The 15,676-nt window shown below is 43.6% G+C and overlaps 5 protein-coding genes across 5 annotated transcripts; 3 read left to right on the forward strand and 2 right to left on the reverse strand.

Moving 5' to 3' along the window:
* Positions 1–352: 352 nt before the first annotated feature.
* On the reverse strand, positions 353–1,695 carry GL218_03429 (uncharacterized protein; the record flags this gene model as incomplete). The annotated part of the gene is made up of 5 exons (XM_033579991.1): positions 353–442; positions 522–698; positions 765–1,403; positions 1,470–1,538; positions 1,621–1,695. 5 exons carry the CDS (start codon positions 1,693–1,695, stop codon positions 353–355), a joined length of 1,050 nt encoding a protein of 349 aa, XP_033436886.1.
* Positions 1,696–3,009: 1,314 nt separating this feature from the next.
* Positions 3,010–4,873, reverse strand: GL218_03430 (6-hydroxynicotinate 3-monooxygenase; the record flags this gene model as incomplete). The annotated part of the gene is made up of 5 exons (XM_033579992.1): positions 3,010–3,334; positions 3,418–3,770; positions 3,836–4,049; positions 4,205–4,604; positions 4,666–4,873. 5 exons carry the CDS (start codon positions 4,871–4,873, stop codon positions 3,010–3,012), a joined length of 1,500 nt encoding a protein of 499 aa, XP_033436102.1.
* A 1,827-nt stretch (positions 4,874–6,700) lies between these two features.
* On the forward strand, positions 6,701–7,437 carry GL218_03431 (Phosphoribosylglycinamide formyltransferase; the record flags this gene model as incomplete). The annotated part of the gene is made up of 2 exons (XM_033579993.1): positions 6,701–7,106; positions 7,166–7,437. The coding sequence occupies 2 exons, from the start codon at positions 6,701–6,703 to the stop codon at positions 7,435–7,437; spliced, it is 678 nt and encodes a 225-aa protein (XP_033436103.1).
* A 1,099-nt stretch (positions 7,438–8,536) lies between these two features.
* On the forward strand, positions 8,537–10,548 carry GL218_03432 (Metal tolerance protein 3; the record flags this gene model as incomplete). The annotated part of the gene is made up of 5 exons (XM_033579994.1): positions 8,537–9,777; positions 9,835–9,933; positions 9,987–10,045; positions 10,097–10,243; positions 10,295–10,548. 5 exons carry the CDS (start codon positions 8,537–8,539, stop codon positions 10,546–10,548), a joined length of 1,800 nt encoding a protein of 599 aa, XP_033436104.1.
* Positions 10,549–13,667: 3,119 nt separating this feature from the next.
* Positions 13,668–14,789, forward strand: GL218_03433 (uncharacterized protein; the record flags this gene model as incomplete). Its single annotated transcript, XM_033579995.1, has 1 exon — positions 13,668–14,789. The coding sequence occupies one exon, from the start codon at positions 13,668–13,670 to the stop codon at positions 14,787–14,789; it is 1,122 nt and encodes a 373-aa protein (XP_033436105.1).
* Between the last annotated feature and the right edge of the window lie 887 nt (positions 14,790–15,676).

A 15,676-nucleotide genomic window follows, 5' to 3' on the forward strand; every position in this document is an offset into this window, starting at 1 on the left:
ATGTAGGTAGTATTCGTCATTAAGCCTCTCGATCCTCTTTCGTGTAGAGTAATTGATCTTCGGGAGGATCTACACAAGCGAAATCAAACCTACAATTTAGTAGATGCGCTACTATAGCAACAAAGCCTTGCGAGCTCCCCCCTACATGCCACTGACGTCCACTACGTGCTTTGTTCTCGAGCTCTGTATGTTACGTATCTAGAAGTCAGTAATGGAACAAAATTCTCGGCCGAAGAAGCTTATATTTCACGAAAGGCTAGGTATCCGTAGTTCGAATATGATAAAGGCCTAATCTAACCTAACCATTGCTAACTCATCCACACGAACGCGCCCACCGACCAATTCCACACTATTACATCGGATCATTTCTGATAAAATGGCTAGCGACGTGATAGTAGTAGCCGCTAGGTCTCGAAAACTCGTTCCTGTTGCACCCCCGGAACTAGAACGGCAAGAGTCAGCATAACCTCTCTAACTGAACGAGAAACGAAAGACAAGACGGAGAGTGAAATTTTACGTACCGGGCACTGCCCGTTCACCGTGGCATGAGCATTATTGATATGCTCCGCCACCGCCCTCAATCGAGGGAACCCGGTTTGGTTGCACCCGGTCCATCCACACTCCGTGAGGTGGATGGCCAAATGGCGCAACCAATTGATCGCGTGGGACCCGCACACCTGGCAGGTCCATTGTTGCCCCTAAAAACAGTTATTCAAATTAGTCTCTTACTTTTTATATATAATTTATAATTATAATGTACTTACCCTTATTCCAGGGGGGTGGGCCCGTAGCTGGGCCAGGTTGCCGATGGGCGGTGCCAGGGCGGCGGCGGCGGCGGCGACGGGGGCAGGGGCGACGGGGGCAGGAGCGACGGGGGCAGGAGCGACGGGGGCAGGGGCAACCACCGGGGGCACAGGAACCGCTGGAACCGCTGGGACTGCTGGGACTGCTGGGACTGCTGGGACTGCTGGGACTGCTGGAGCTGCTGGAGCTGCTGGAGCTGCTGGAGCTACTAGAAGTGGTGGGCCCATGGGAGCTATCGGGGCTGCAAAAGCTGCAATATTGGCAGCAGCAGCGGCGGCAGCAGCAGCGGCGGCAGCAGCAGATGCTGCGTAGGCGTGGCCATTAGGGTCGCCGTTAACATCAAGACCGTCGTCATCATCATCAAGATCGTTGCCATTATCAAGACCGTCGTCATCATCATCAAGATCGTTGCCATTATCAAGAATATCGTCGTCATCATCAAGATCGTTACCATTATCAAGAATGTCGTCACTTTCGAGATCTTCGTCGCTCTCAAGTGAGCTGTCGCTATCGGTATCTTCGTCAACCGGAGGGTTACCAGTTACCCCTTGGATATCAGTCACCATCCCGCGACTGACCATAAGTCGAGCCACGGGTTCCTAGATAGCTATAATAAGCCTCAAGTTTTATAATTTAAGCAGTGAATCAATAATATCAAGACTTACTGCAGATCGAAGAACCGCTCGAGCGCGGTAATACTCTTGGAAATTCTCGGGGATTTGGTTGACATCATACTGAAGAGCAGCAGTTAGATTTTAGATCTCTTAAACTAAGGTATAGATATTGCAACTCGAATTAGAAGAGACCAAAACTTACCTCAAAAGGCATTTCTTCTCCGCTGGGACCTATGAGATAGGTTTCGCCATCTCTCTCCTGTATCTGGATATCCATGTTGCTGGGTGGCTAAAAGATACAGTATTAGTTTACGCATCACGCATAATCAATAAATAAAGGGATCATACTGGTGCCATCTTGTCGAAGAAGGTCTGGCGAGGAGAATCCAGTGGTTGTGGATGGAGATGAAGTAAACAATAGGATACTTAGGCGTGATGCAGCATGATAACTAAATTCTTGAAGTGATAGATGTATGGACAATAACGAAGCCTGTGAGTATTGAAAGGCTGCAGATTGGTGAAGTGCAGAAATGACAGTAGAAGGCGAGTGTGATGATCTTGAATTCTGCTTGGGAAAGAAGGAAGAAAACCCTAAGCCTAAACCTGTAGTCTGTGCAGAAATTTTAAGGAAGAGTGGTGGGTGAATTAGCCAGGTTAGAAATTTTGGAAGGCAGTACCTAAAAGCGGAACTCTTTAGAATCTTTCATGGAACCTGCTTATGTCGCCAGGGAGGGGCCCATGTGTTCAGTCTTGGACAGCTGGGTGACAGGGCGAGGGGCGAGGGGTAAGAGGAAGGAGGAAGGAGGCGACGACGAGGATGACGATGGGGCGACCAGGAGATGCCAGGACAGTAACTGTGACGATACTCCAGGCTAGCACCATATCATAAAAGAATATCGAATATTAGCTGCACTAAGTTCTCATAGAATCCAGAAAAGAACGTTGTGGTCATCAAAAGGTATAGTCGTATAAGTGACGGCGTATACTAGTTGTTGTTGTTGCGTAAGAAGGTCTTGAAGCCCAGAGTAATTCCGTCTCAGATGACCCAACTTGTACGGTTCAGGCTTTGTACAAGAGAGGTGAATCGTACAAGCTTGAACATATCTAAATATGGGCTATAGGGGAAGATAGACGATACAGGTCAGGGTTTCGTTAGTCTTGCTTTATGTCCCTTATAGACGGCGTCACGTTTGTTGATACTTTCAAGTTATTACTTGTGTACGAAATTCACCGAACCAAGCGTTTTTATTCTGCTTCTACTTATTCAAGTATACGCTCGGTTATTAAAAGGTAAAATATATAACGTTGAGGTCTGTAAGTGAATCGGTTTGGATATAATCCTTTGAGCCTCGAAATTCAAGACCGACTTTATTCATAGAGCTGAGTGAGGAGAGAATTTTGGTATTACGCAATTTAGTCTAATGTATATATAATCCATAGTTGAAGTGAGAATAAGAGCAAGTAGCTGTACATCCTACTATGAGAGAACTTAACGTGTCATAGGTTTAAAGCATGATAAAACACTGCTTTAGATTTCCGGTTAGGAGTCCTGTCTATTATCCTTGTTCATGTTGTGTTGTGTGGTGTTACTTTATACTATGCTCCAGTCACCATTGCTCTTGAGTTCCAACATGGTTAGAACGCCAGCCTTTTGCTTAGCAAGTTCGTCCTCTACCGTCCAGTCACTCCACTTATGACCGGGTGGTAGATTGGTGTTCTCGAATGGACTTCCTGTTTCAAGGTGTGCACACGCCTTGTAGAAGTTATCAGTTGCGTACTTCTCTGCGTTATGTGCCCATAACCATTTCCCCATAAGCAATAGTGGGTACTTCTGCAAGGCTTTCTGGTCGAATTCACGATGGAAGTCTTGTATGTTGACGAAGCCAAAGTGTTGGATGAGCGAAACGCGTTGATACCTTGCAAAGTTTTGGTAATTAGCCACCTTTCAAAGCTGTGATTGCTTAATGATAAAATTAGGGAATATGATAAAGAAACTTACCGTAATAACTCATGGACCTTGGTAGCGACCCCTAGGCCTTCCTTACCCCCTAGACGAAGACATTCAGGAAGAGACAAGGCATCTTCAAGGGCTTGAGTGGCACCGTTTGCTGATGTCGGTAGAAAGCTGTGGGCACTATCACCTAACTGAATGACGTGGCCACCGGTAGAGGTCCAGCAGGGTTGAGGATTACGGAAACATAGTGACCATCGAACTATGCTCTGATCTGGTGCGTGATGGATAGCTTCTCGGAGTAAAGGGCTCCAAGTCTCTGGCTCCGGTAAAAGCGACAATAAAGTTGCGTTGGACACAGTAGATGACCAAGAATCTGTCGTGTTAATATCGTCTTCTTCCTAAAATATTTATTAGCACCTTCACCACCAAATGATATGATAGAAAGCAGACGCTGTATACTTACTTCTGTTGTTATACCAAGGATCACGTCAGTTTTGGTGAAGGCGAGAATGCAATGGATATTATTAGCTACCAGGGCAAGCAATACGGGTCTTTGTAAGTTCCGAATAAAATCCCCTGCCACTGGTGCGTCCTTGAGGCGATCTGTCGAATACATTCCACGATAAACTACGAGGCCGGTTTTGAAGGCTCTAACTGGACGTCCTAGTGTAAGAGCACTATGATAAGTTAGAAGTGTCGTTCAAGAAGGAAGAAGAAATTAAGATGGATTTGCGGTATAAGTTATAATAGCCTAGAAGATGTTTGAATGTCCAAAACAAACAGGAAAAGAGCAATCAAAACAAGCGGTACATGACTCTTAGGCTTTACTCACTGAGATTTGGTCCCGAGACCATCTGAAGCTACAACAATATCGGCCGTGTATCGTTGGCCATCGAGAGCAACAGCGGTAGCGTTCTTCTTGCTGATATCTTCTTCGTAGTTCTCAATAGTAACCCCATAGGTGATAGGAATACCGAGCCTCTTGCACTGACTGAGGAGCATTTCGGTAAAGCTTCGACGACCTAAGAGTGACTTAATTCGGAGTGGATAGGCGCTGGTTAAAGCCACGCCTTCTCGATTCCATTCAAACTCTTGTAGTGATACCATTGGCGTACCATCACGGCCAGCAAAGGAAAGTTGGACATCATGAGAGATTTCCTCGTACTCCTTTATCATGCTGGGGTAGTGATGGAATGTTGTAAAAGCCGATGGCCCAATAAGGACACCATCACCTATTTTCCCGATATTAGTTAACTTGAAATTAATAATAGTATTATAAGATAGGTAATATACCAAAGGGTGCGTTAGTCGCCGCTTTCTCAATAATCTCGACTTCGATACCCTTCCTCCAGCATTCTAGAGCTGCCATCATACCAGCTATACCAGCTCCAACAATCAAGGCTTTTGAGCCTATAGCTGGATAGCGCAATACGCCATCAACAATAATATTCTCCTTTGCTGGAATTCCAGGGGTGAATTTTGATGCGCCATTAGAAGACATTCTGGCAACGTTGAACTCTTTTCTTGATAGACTTAAGACGGTAAGTTGTGTATGGTGATCTCGATGGTAAGAATAGTGTTCTTGTGGCAGGATGGACAGCCAACATTTATACATAAACTTCGTGTCATAAGGCACGTAGGAATTTCAAGGCCTCAATCAATAATAGATGACACCATGCCCGGGTATGGAGATCGTCACTGCACATAGCCTACGCGTATCAACTTTCACAGAGTGGATAGTTTGATACACTGAGAAATAGGGGCAGATGTCATGGGCATCGTTCGCGCTGGCATCGGCCTCCGACTAGACACCGTCGCCGTTTCCACTTATTGGACAATCCTCGGAATGGACTAAGACTATACGTCGGATCACAGACAGGTCAATATTGCGTGGATCATTCTGTGACTAATCTTGGTTATTGATGCGGATATATGGATGAACCATAAAATTGAAGGGCCCATATTCTTATTGTCGGTATCCGTTTCGAAGGTGACAATAGACAAGAAATAGTAATAGGTTTAAACGAATAAGTATCGAAAACCCGTGAAACTGATAGTTGATAGGGTGGAGGAGGATGCATTACGCGCGTCACATCTCCTTCTGGAGGTAGGACCTATTGGCTCGAAGTTGGTATTCATTATAGGGGTAACATAAAATATAACTCAACTTGCATGAGTAGAGGTTGCTACCGTACCTACATACCTAGCTAATATCGTATAGGTAGCAAAGGTAGGCTGGGAGGCTCTACTAAACATCGTGACTAATCAATATCTTCTACTAGCTTCTTTTATGTGAACTAGGTATGATCTGTGACCACATTGTACAGGGAAGTGGAATCTTGGGAGGTTACATCCCGGGAGTTCTGTCCCGTTTCCTCCTCTTCAGACAAAGCTTCATCCATGGATGTTGCCAGACGTGGGCCATCTATCTACAGCGATACAATTATGGTTTCGATTAATGAATCATGCAGCTACGTGGGTGCTTTGTAAAACTCGATCTACTTATATAGCATAGCATAGAAACTTATATTATACTGATGTTTTTAATATAATATTAATAATAGCTAACACGGTATACCTGGTGGCCTATAAACAACAAATAACTAAGTAATTAGTATAGTGTAAAAATAAAACAAGGAACGTGGATACGGGCTAGATTACCAAGCAGGAGAACGATAGGTATAGTTAGTGCTAATATCTGAGATAACTTGAGATAGAGACTTCTGGGTCCTAAGAATAGTTACAGAATATGCAACAAGTTGAAAGAACTACCTAGTAATACCAATGCATGAGGCTTATTTCTTCGTAAGTACTAATATGTATGTACGCCTTATACTGTATATTGAAATTATGACTTACTATTAGAGCATACGACTAACTAGTGAACTTGATATTGAAGCGGAATTTATGGTTTATAATCGGCGCTAGCATCGACCGAAGTCTGCGCTGGCTGCCTTTCCGTAGCTACCCGGGGAGTTTCAAGACCCGGTAGCCCGCCCCGGAAGTTCGTCAGCGGGACCGGGCCGTTAGTTTGAGACCGACATGCAAGAAAGCCCTATTATATATCCTTCTATAAAGATATACCCGATATATAATTGGAACTTTATACGAATCTAATTAGAATCTACTTGGTGCTTATTATTCCTTTAACGAGTTTGTACCCCGCGACGCAATCTTTTTTATTTGGAGCGCGTTTGCTTTAAGCCTCTTGCAGAGAGAAATTCGGCAACACGAAGGAGCTAGGTCCATACTTTTCTTTTACAATATACTCAGTTCCAGTTCATTGTTCCCTGGCATAATATAAAAGACACACCAAATCTATCTAGTCATGGCCGAGGCGCGAATCTCGGTACTCTGCAGCGGGAATGGGTCGAATCTACAGGCGCTCATTGATTCATGCGCCTCCGATGCGTCTGATAGCATTCGAGGCAAAATCGTGAAGGTCACGGTGAATAGGAAAGGAGCATATGCGGTGACGCGGGCTGAAAAAGCTGGCATCCCTACGGATTACTTTAATCTAGTCAAGGATGGATATCACAAACTCGGCGAAAAAGACGCAGCTGTGCTCAAGGAAGCAAGGCTAAAATATGACGCCGATTTGGCAGAGAGAATACTGCAGGACAAGCCAGACCTTATTGTTCTGGCAGGTTGGATGCACGTCTTGACGACAAATTTCTTACGTCCGATCAGCGCTGCTGGTGTGCCGATTATCAATCTCCATCCCGCTTTACCAGGTGTGCATTGAGGTTTACTCCAAATAGGCCTTGGCTTATTCTAACGATGATTTTTATAGGAAAATATGACGGTGCGGGTGCAATTGATAGGGCATACGACGACTTCAAGGCTGGAAAGCTCGAGGATAATACAACTGGCATAATGATTCATTATGTTATTGCTGAAGTCGACCGCGGCGAACCTATTTTGGTTCAGAAGATCAAGATTGAAGAGGGAGAGAGTCTGCACGATCTCGAGCAGAAGATCCACGGATATGAGCACGAATTAATCGTGAAAGCAACTGCGCTATTAGCGGAAAAAATATCTACTACAAAGGCATCTAAGACATAGGTGAGGATGGCTTCGGAACTCTTATTAAGAAACCAACGATGATGTTGGCTTATGAGACCAGAATGAAAACGCAGGACCTGTCGGTATATAGAAGCTGCTTCGGCTCAGTGGAGTGAGTCTATTGAAATTCCTGTCGCTCGTAATTGCGAGATCGGTGTTATGTACATGTATGCAGGTAAGATTCTGGGATGCGAGTGAAGTTATCCGGGATGTAACTACGAATTGTTTCAATCGTAAAACATATTTGGAGCTTTCTGCGGAGGATGGAACCCTTTTCAACCAACCAGATAACTACAAGGTATTCGGAGATAAACAAGAAATAAGGGGACCGCCGATCAGAGTCGTTTTTTTAATAATATGTACAGTCAGATAAGGGTTCAAAATAGGGGATTGCGACGTTAAAGTTATCTCTAAGCCTGTAAAGCCTGCAGGACCAGAGGCCTCAGCACTTGCAGCACCAAGGCGAATGATGCAAATGCTAGACGAAATATCTTGGCAAATTATGCTATTTACAGTAAGATCTGCTCTACTACTGTCTAGTACTGTACTAGTATCGTACAGTATACGTCACTGTACGTTACTGTACTTAGCTCTTAGCCTCAAAATTAACGACTTCCAAGCGTTTACAGGGTTCTTAGATGCTACGCAGCGCTGCAACTCTCAAACAGGCCCCAGAATAACGAGCGAAATAAATTCTAATACATACATGTTAATGTTTTGGTAAATGTAGGATTCAATTCGTGTTCCCGTGAGCGTTTCTTAAATATGTACTTGGTAGTATATGTTTCCTAATTTTTGAAGTTCCTTTTTTTTTCTTCTCCTTCTTTTTTTTTCGTTGCTGTTGTTTACTTTGGTAAATTTTTATTTTCTAAAGTCAATTAACAAACAGTCAATCAAATATATTAACCCAGATTCATCCGATTTTGCTAGTCTAAGTCGAGAAAGTCTAAATCGAGGCAGTGCCGTTCAATTCTACACTCTTCTACACTAACCCACACGGTAGCTGGTGACCTACCAACATTTCTATTTTATTCTTCCTTTACTCATATTACCTCATATTTCGACTCTATACCAAATATCTCCTGTGAGGTCACCAAACATGTCTTCTTTGGATAACTCGACCTCGGACCCGCGTCGAGGATTTGTTCCTTACAACCGGGGTTCTTTTCTACTTTTACAGGATGAGAATCCCCCGCCAATGTCACCACGCGGCCCTGGCGCGCTTACTCATCTGCTCAAGAGTCGTTCACATAGCTCATTACACAACTATGGCAGCACCTGGCGAGGTACTGTGCCTAACGTTCTAGATGATGAGGAATCCGGTGGTCTGCTACCGTCCATGTTCTCTCGTCCGCCATCCGAACCCGATGATGAAGCCCACCGCCGGTCACAAAGCGAAGAGCGTCGACTCAACCAACTACTCCATAGTTCAACTATGCGCTCTATGCTACTTATCGGCAAGTCGAACCCTCGATATAACTGGGAGCGCTACTGGAAGACGGAAGAACAGTTGAGCGCTATGAGGAAGCCATTACGCGAATATTACGAGCGCACCAATTATTTGGTACAGCAGTATCTCTACATTGACCGTTTGCTCGACAGTAGTCTACCCCATGATTTACTCAACGAGTATAATGATCTACCCCATCATTCGTTTAAGGATGTAGATATCCCGGCTACTATTTCGGAGGAGCAATCAAGCGGCGCCAGCCTCACCAAAAGCAATAACGAAGGTGGTCAGGGTAGCGAGGACCTACTTGGCCCTATAACTCCCCTTACGAATTTCTCAAGCCCTCAAAATGTTACTTTTGCGGATGGCGAGGCTGGTGACGATACGGATGTGGTGGCCCCAGGTGTAGTCGTAACGAAGAAGGTCAAGCGTACCCCGAAGGACATCTACCGTCCCACTGAGACCACGCCCCTGTTTCTTAATGACGAGGAAGAGGGCCAGTGGGATGGTCCCAAACCCGAGATTCCATGGCTAGAAGAAGACGAGGAATTGGACAGCGGCGACAAGATTGTAGCGACAGCCATCTATGTTAACTTTACCGCAAACGTGCTCTTGTTAGCGGGCAAGATTGCTGTCGTCATCTCAGTGTCGTCGATGTCAGTATTAGCCAGTTTGGTTGATGCGGTGCTGGATTTCTTATCAACGGTCATAGTATGGACGACTACTTGGTTGATTTCCAGACAAGACCAGTACAAATACCCGGTTGGCAGACGCAGATTGGAACCTTTAGGTGTTCTAGTCTTCTCAGTCATCATGATCACTTCTTTCGTTCAGGTCGCGCTGGAGTCCATACAACGACTAGCTTCGCCCAATCACGAGTTGGTTGAAGTGTAAGTAATTACCTAACCTTATATGATCATATTCGACTGAGCTAACCCTATTTCAAGTGGTATACCGGCCCTTAGTATCATGCTTGGGACGGTCATCATCAAAGGATTGTGTTGGTTATGGTGTCGGTTGGTCAAGAACTCGAGTGTTCAGGCTTTGTAAGTACTGTCGACGGCTGGTATCATCGCACTTATATGCTAATAATATTCAGAGCCGACGACGCAATGACGGATGTGATTTTCAATACGGGGTCTATCCTCTTCCCTATAGGTACGTTTCGTGAAGCTAATTTATCCACTAATTTTTACTAACTGATAGTAGTTGGGTTTTACGCCAAAATATGGTGGCTAGACGCTCTAGGTGGTCTTGTTCTGTCACTTGTCGTCATCTTCAATTGGTCTAGAACATCGTTGCAACACATTAAGAATCTAAGCGGATTCTCCGCGACCGCCGATCAACGAAATATCTGTAAGTCTCTGCCTTTTCCTGTTCTCAACTGATATTCTAACTTGTTAATAGTACTTTACCTCACAATGCGTTTCGCGAAGACGATCAAACAGATTCAGGGCCTGAATGCCTACCACTCTGGCGATAAACTAAACGTCGAAGTCGATATTATCTTGGATGCATCTACCACGTTACGTGATTCCCATGATCTTAGTGAGAGTTTGGGCTACGTGCTAGAGTCAGTTCCAATTGTGGATAGGGCGTTCGTCCATGCCGATTACGCGAGTTACAATCTACCTACACATATGGAACAGCAGAGCAGCTGAAGACTTTAGGGGATGGTCTTGGTTAGGGAAGTGTGTCTAATTTTGACAAGGAAATTTTTTGCATAGCTCGGTTCGTTTCATTTCAGGCTCGGTAAAAGAAAAAGGTCATAGTGATTTCCAACGGTGATACCATAGCATCTTGTCAGCATGGCAAATCCAAGATGTTTTACAATCACTTCGCATGCTGTTTACGTGTTCGCTTACTTGCTTTCTGATCGTGCAAACGTATCGCGTTTAGGAACGCTTAATCATGATTCAAGTGTATAACACTGTTTATTAGTTTTAAAAGAGATGTCTAGGTTACTGTATAGGTACCTACTGTGATCTCTCTTGAATAGGTGAATTTAGGTAACTAATATATTTCCGAGTAACTACACGATATTTAAAGACAAGTGTGCTAAATTCACCCAATGCCTGATCCCTGAAGCGGAAACTAAACTTCCTAAAAGTAAATTACTTTCTATGTCGGCAACCTAATTTAGTTGATCGCTATGCTGTTGGGTCGTCATATACCGGGGATAGTGTGAGTTCTAGGTAAACGCCGAATATATACTGTATTCTATCACTATAAGAAATTGCTTATAAAATATATTTCTTGCCAATTGTAACTTTTACGGGGTAGGTTATATACTCTTGTTAGTCTTTACTCAGTAAATATCCTACGAAGTCCTATCATGCTCAACAACTTGTACATACCAATCTTAACTAGGAGTCCATTGCTACCTAGTTACACAGCAGTTGTACTTGAGCTTATTTAGGTTTTCTTAACAATACATTCCTTAACTATACTACTATAACTAACCCAAGATCGTAGTCTCTTTGTTCTAATTTATATACTGATATTTGAAAATTGCAGTTTTATTTAACTAAAGGGTTTAATCTAATGTATTCTTAAAGCTTAAAGCTATTTTTACTGTCCAATAAATAACTTAATATTTTTGTTAAAGGTAAACTTTATATAAAGTCCAGACTTCCCCTGAGTCAAATGTAATGTTCATATTAAGAACATAATATTTAAATGATTGACTTTGAATAATTCCTATGCTAGGGATCTTTGTATTACTTAATCAGCTGGGCGTTTATATAAGGGGATCTGTCGAACATGTTACAACATTAAAAAGTAATTTCGTAATAATACGCATGCTATGATAGTATATCTAATAGGATATCTTCACTGTGTGTACTTTAGATCTAACTTACAACCTTAACTAGCACACTATTGTTCACATTTAGATCTACAGCACCACTACATAACAGATCGTACCCTCAGCATAAATTCAGGCCCCCTAACTTGAAATAGCTGCTGGTGTTAAATTTTTATACTCATACAAACATATGTGCTACACACTCAGCCCAATTTGTAAATCGTTTAAGTATATGTTACGATATAGCAAGTTTACATGTCTGTATGAGACAGAAAACAGATAAGTTCCAAAAAGGCCTAGACAGAGAAACACGCAGTGAAACATTTCATTTTACATCTACTAGTTACATGGTATTGAACCCAGGGCTGCTCTGCAATATTCACCACGGCAAAAATCTCATCATTGAAACTCCTTTGTAGCTGATCCACTTGAAATAAAAGCAATTAGGGACACATGCTCCACGTGGCATTGTTCTAAAGTACCCAGGTAACCTAAGGTAGTAAGGGGTAAAACGGAGCAGATGTAAGTACACTGCTGCTGTGGAGGCATCACTGGATTTCCCATTTAATAACTGTTAGCCCCGTTCTTTTACGTGAAGGCTACTTTGTCATATTGCATTATAGGTAAGGTTTGTTCTAGCTATATAGCTCTGAGCACGACGGACTATATATAAATCCTTCTCCCAATTTTATACATGAATGAGACAAGTGAGGACTAATGCGTTATTTACTTAACATCAGAAAGTCTTCTTTTCAGTTTACTACTCTGTCTTGACCAACTGTTCAACTTATACTCATACCCTAAGGTTGAGCCTATTGAGACTCTTTACAACTATGACCTTCTACTTAGCTTGTTTTAATAAACGCTTACCTACCTTCAGTTAAAATATGTATTAAAATACGACGGAGGATAGTACGCTGTCAAATGACCAACATATGTACCTAGCTTTGTAGCTTTGTACTTTGTAGCTCTGTTTCCGTGGTATCTGGAGGTAGTTTTGTATTCATAGGCCTCAATTGTTGTCCAATCTAAGACAAGCTTGTCTACTGCCATCCCATTCCCGTGAGGGAAGGGACACAGAGTGAATAAAGGGGCTTCAAATCGTCTTCTTCTGACAGCAAGTCTTACTGCCAACGTCTCCTGGTATTTAGACTTGGGTGATGATATGTGCATTAATTTCACTGGTATCCGCCTACTCAGCACACGTGGGCAGCTCGCTGGGTCGGGGGGATCGACGTCAAGATTCTGCTACTTTAGTTTGTCGTCTTGAACTGGATTGGCCCATGAGCTTGTGGACCTCATTGGATTCAATATTCCAACTTCTGCTCTCGCGTCTGCCTTCCTAAAAAAGCTTTCATATACCTCCTTCTCGAGTCACCTTCTGCCTTTTCTTCCTAATTTGCTTCTGGCTTGATTCTAGCCTTTTTCTACATTCAATTTTCCTTTCAAGTTTGATTTCTAGACATTCCTTTCGCCATCTAAACCATGGAATCCTCGCGATATGCTGAACTCTCGCAAATCCAGAGTGCCTATATATTCCTTTCATTCCCTGCTGAGCTTCTAGACAAGATCGTCTATGAGTTATTCCAGAGAGACTTATACCACTGGTCCCTAACCTGCACCAAATTCTCAAAGAAGATCCTGCCAATCTTATACAAGTTAGACCTAGGAATAGACCCATACAAGAAAGATCGTGAGGAACCTTACGGGAGCTACAGATCTCTAGTATGGGCATGCCAACACGGAATAAGGGGCACCTTAGAAATGGCACGAAGATCAGGAGCAGATCTAAACCATTTCTTCGAGCTCCAGTCTGGATTATTAGACCAATCATTTCTATCACCTTTGCAAGTTGCTCTCGTCTATGGACATGAAGATCTCGCCGAGTATCTTATTGAGGCTGGAGCGGATGTAACTGCCATCGCTTCCCGCAACGGCAATTATTCAGCTATGCATTTAGCAACATCTATCTCGATGGTCAGGCGATTACACGCTGCTGGCTGGACTCCCGAAATTCATCATCTCAATGTGACTTACAGATCTGTGCTATGGTGGATGCTTCAGAGAGGTGCCGAACCTGACGCTATGGAGGCTGCTCTCGATATTGGCGTCTCCGTTGACGACGAAGGCTGTGGTCTTTCGATGTTGCATGCTTGCGGGAACCATAGACTGGACGTGGTACGTCTCCTACTAAGCCGGGGATTCCGCTTTGAGGACCAGTCTGTTCCTGAAGAAAACTTGGTAATCGGCATTCCAGGAGTATGCGAGCAGCTCTGCCTAACACTCGCGCTTCAACGTGCTGTTCTTGGAACAAGCGATGCGTCCACCACCACAGAATTGATCCGATTACTTCTCGAAGTGTACGTGAACTCCGGAAAATTAGACTACCGTAGCGAGATTACGTGGCTAGTCTTAGCAACAGGTGCTGGTATGCCACTTGAAGTGCGTTCTCTCCTCTGGGATTCCCTGGTCGTTCAATGTGGTCTACCGAAGAGCTCCGATTTTACAGAAACTTGGGAGAAGGAGACCGTTGGTTATATTATGGATATGGTACACAACATCTTGACCGCTAAGGACGGCGCAGTAGAGCTTCTGCACGGAAACCTCGAGTATATCCTTCGGTCTATAGGACTCTGTCTTCGGGCCGAGGGAGGCTTTGATTGGGTGCGCGTCCAGCCTTTAGTCAAGACGTTGATACGGGAGAGCCACGAACACATCGATATTGTCTGTACGTATCCGACACACTTTACGAACCTCTATCTCAGTAAGAATGACGAAGCGCTCACGCTCGAACTTATCGATATCCTACTTAAGAACGGCGCAGATGCGGAGGCTAAACTCGGTGACGAGGAGTACGGCGCGGATCTGTTGCACCGTTCTGTCGGCATAGGGGCTTTCGGACGAGTAAAGGTGCTCACCGATTATGGCGCTAGAATCGACCCCCCTACTTTGCAAGAGATGGAGTATCCGATCATGCTCGTACGAGACGATTTGGATGAGGAATTGCGGGATAAAATGGTCAAAGCACAGAAAGAAATTGCCCAATTTCTAAATCTGAAGCGGAAGGGGTTGAGAAAGAAATCTGATAACTCGTAACGTGGTATTGGCAGGCTGCTTGAGTGGTGATATAGAAAAGGGCCCAGTTGTTGCATAGCACAACATGGATATAAGGCGAATGAGCACCATACTTGTATGTAGGGAGTTCAATCAGCACGAATAGAAATATGTGGTATGTTGCAACTCGTCTCTGTGGTTACGCAGGGGAAATTTGTAGATGGTACCTTGGTATATCCAAATTGTGCGGTCGCTGACAATCACAGTTTAGTATGGCTAAGGACGAATACCCAGTTGTACTCCTTTCCACGAAGCAAACCCAACGGTATGTAAGAAATAGGGGGCTTTTTTTTCGCACGATAAACCTTCTAATTATATATTTATGTTTATGGAGATAAATGCGAAATCTTGAGACCACGAAGATATCTAGGACGAAGAACTTCCACTCACATTGATGACCATATTTGAAACAGGTTTATAATTTCTCGTGATATAAACAATAAATATAATAAATGATCATCTCATATTAATTAACTACTTACGTATGGTAATGGTTTTAGTCTATCTAGTACTATGCTATGCCTTCTAACTTTTGAGTGAAGTACTAGGAAAGTCAAACATGGTAAACCGCAAAGGAATGGTTAGAACATACCTGTAGATGGTTAGATGGCTAAGAGGTACCTAAACAAATCCAAAAAGTTTTCGTAGCTATTATGGGAAGACGATGACAGTTAAGAGACCGTAGAGCTTTTGGAGCGCTATATGGAGTGCAAATGATAATTTTAATAAAACCTCGACAATTGGGGATGATCAGGAACGATGGAAAGACAGCTAAAATCCAAAGGGTGGTTTCGGGGTCCTAGTTAACATCACGACGACGTACATCCCTTGGGGAGGAAATTTGAGATATAGGGTAGAATTAAAATCGA

This window comes from Daldinia childiae (genome assembly GCF_008694065.1).
Source record: "Daldinia childiae strain JS-1345 chromosome Unknown Scaffold3, whole genome shotgun sequence".
Lineage (NCBI taxonomy): Eukaryota > Fungi > Ascomycota > Sordariomycetes > Xylariales > Hypoxylaceae > Daldinia > Daldinia childiae.